Here is a 1,762-nt window from a genome sequence, read left to right as displayed (position 1 = left end):
ATAGTTCCATGTACTGTATTTCACCATAATTTGATATTGAATTGCGAAATTAGTTTTGAAATTTTCTTGAAAACAATCGATATTGTCATTGTGATGATTTAGCCCCCAAAAGCAGTATGTATGGTATCTCTGCGTGCGGGTGTGAAAGATACATTTTTTTCCGAGTTATGTTTAGTTGTATAAAAATCATAGAAAATTCTGTGAGGGCTAGGCCTAGACAAAGATAGACTTCGTCCCAGAGGTGAGATGGAAATTCCAGGAAATTCAAAGGATTGAAAATAATTTTTTGGGAATTTTTATTGTTGGCATTGCTTCTGCTGGGATGAAAGTGCTGAGCCGTGCTGTAAGTTGTCAGAACTAACTGATTAAATGAGGTCTTGGAAGGCATGGCTGTGTTATAAATGTCCTGAGACCTCTTTGACATGGGATTATGGGACTTTTAAAAAAAATGGTAGTATTTATCCCCAGGCTTTAAAAAAAATTATGTAGAACTGCACATGATACTTTTAATACGTAAGTGATACATGACATAAAATTACTCATTGTTTTTTATTTTTGTATATCATTTTACTAATTATAATTGCCTGAGAAGTTTTAACCCGTTTTATCTAAACTATATTATATATTCTATACATCAAGAGATTTAAATAATATATGGGTGCTTTTGTAGGTCAAAGTTACAAAAACGTATGTTCCTGTGATTGTTTTTTACAACAATAGATAGACGAAAACCCATTTAACCATGATAATGTTGCTCTGCTGCCTTTTTTACATCCAATTTATAAAGAATATCGTTACCAACCCAATTGCTTGGCGCAGCCGACTGCAAGGGGTGTGGCAATGTATGTCACTTATAATATAATGGCCTTATTGTGTTGCAAGTGCCGTAAAACTTTTTAAAAACCCAATTACCTCTGTTTCCCAAGGTCACAGGTGTTGTTGTCATCGCTGAAGTGGTGGGGGGCCCTGGCGACTGTCCGGAATTTCCTGGGACTGTCTTGGAAGCAGCAGTCAGGAATTTGAGAGCCTGCCTGTCATAAACATTACTCCAAAACCAGTCCTTCCTGATGTAATTTTGTTCATGAATGACCTTATGCAGTCTTGAGTGCCGCAAAACTCATACCAGACTGAACTGAACCGATGTCATATAAAGTTGGGTGTCCCTGAGTGGGTCTGGACCAAGTTGACGAGGCTGTGGCGTCGGTGGCTTTGTGGCTTAACACGGTACCGGCATCATGACTTCTGCCGTCGGTCAGCCAGGATTGACCGACGACCCCATGTCCGCGGCCAGGTGTCTGGGCGACGGGACCACGTGCGGCCAGTGTGGCAAGCACTTTTCTCATGCCTTTTACTTCAGGTAAGTGTGGGTGGTTGGAGGCTGGCAGCGGTAGGTCCTACAGTGCAGCCTCTCTATAACGACCTTCAATATAACGACACCCTCTGTACCGGTATTGCGACATGGTGCCCAGGTCCCGATTTTTTCCTGAATAATATTTTGTCTGCCTCTCTATAACGACAGCTCTCTTTAACGACATTTTTTTCTGGTCCCGACGTTGTCGTTATAGAGAGGCTACAGTGTACTTCTTTTTCCTACTTTCATCTTTCCTTTCTGTTGTTTTTGTTTGAGCGGGTGCAGGTGGTTGGAGGGTGCCACTGGTTGGAGGGTGCCACTGGTAGGTCCTACTTCTCTTTTCTTTCCCTCTGCTGTTTCTATCTGTGTGGGTGGTTGGAGGGCTCCTTTATTAGGTGCTACTTCTTTTTT

At 41.7% G+C, this 1,762-nt stretch overlaps 1 protein-coding gene across 1 annotated transcript in view; it reads left to right on the top strand.

Moving 5' to 3' along the window:
• Positions 1-1,245: 1,245 nt before the first annotated feature.
• The window catches only part of LOC101861620 (protein qua-1), a gene marked incomplete at its 5' end in the record, with an annotated part of 7,191 nt that continues 6,674 nt past the window's right edge, over positions 1,246-1,762 (top strand). The window contains 1 exon segment of the mRNA XM_035972827.1: positions 1,246-1,357. Within this exon segment, the coding sequence (XP_035828720.1) occupies positions 1,246-1,357 (112 nt within the window).

Source organism: Aplysia californica, unplaced genomic scaffold, assembly GCF_000002075.1.
Source record: "Aplysia californica isolate F4 #8 unplaced genomic scaffold, AplCal3.0 scaffold00867, whole genome shotgun sequence".
Taxonomy (NCBI): domain Eukaryota; kingdom Metazoa; phylum Mollusca; class Gastropoda; order Aplysiida; family Aplysiidae; genus Aplysia; species Aplysia californica.
Note: the sequence above shows the minus strand (reverse complement) of the source record. Positions and strands in the feature narration are given on the sequence as shown.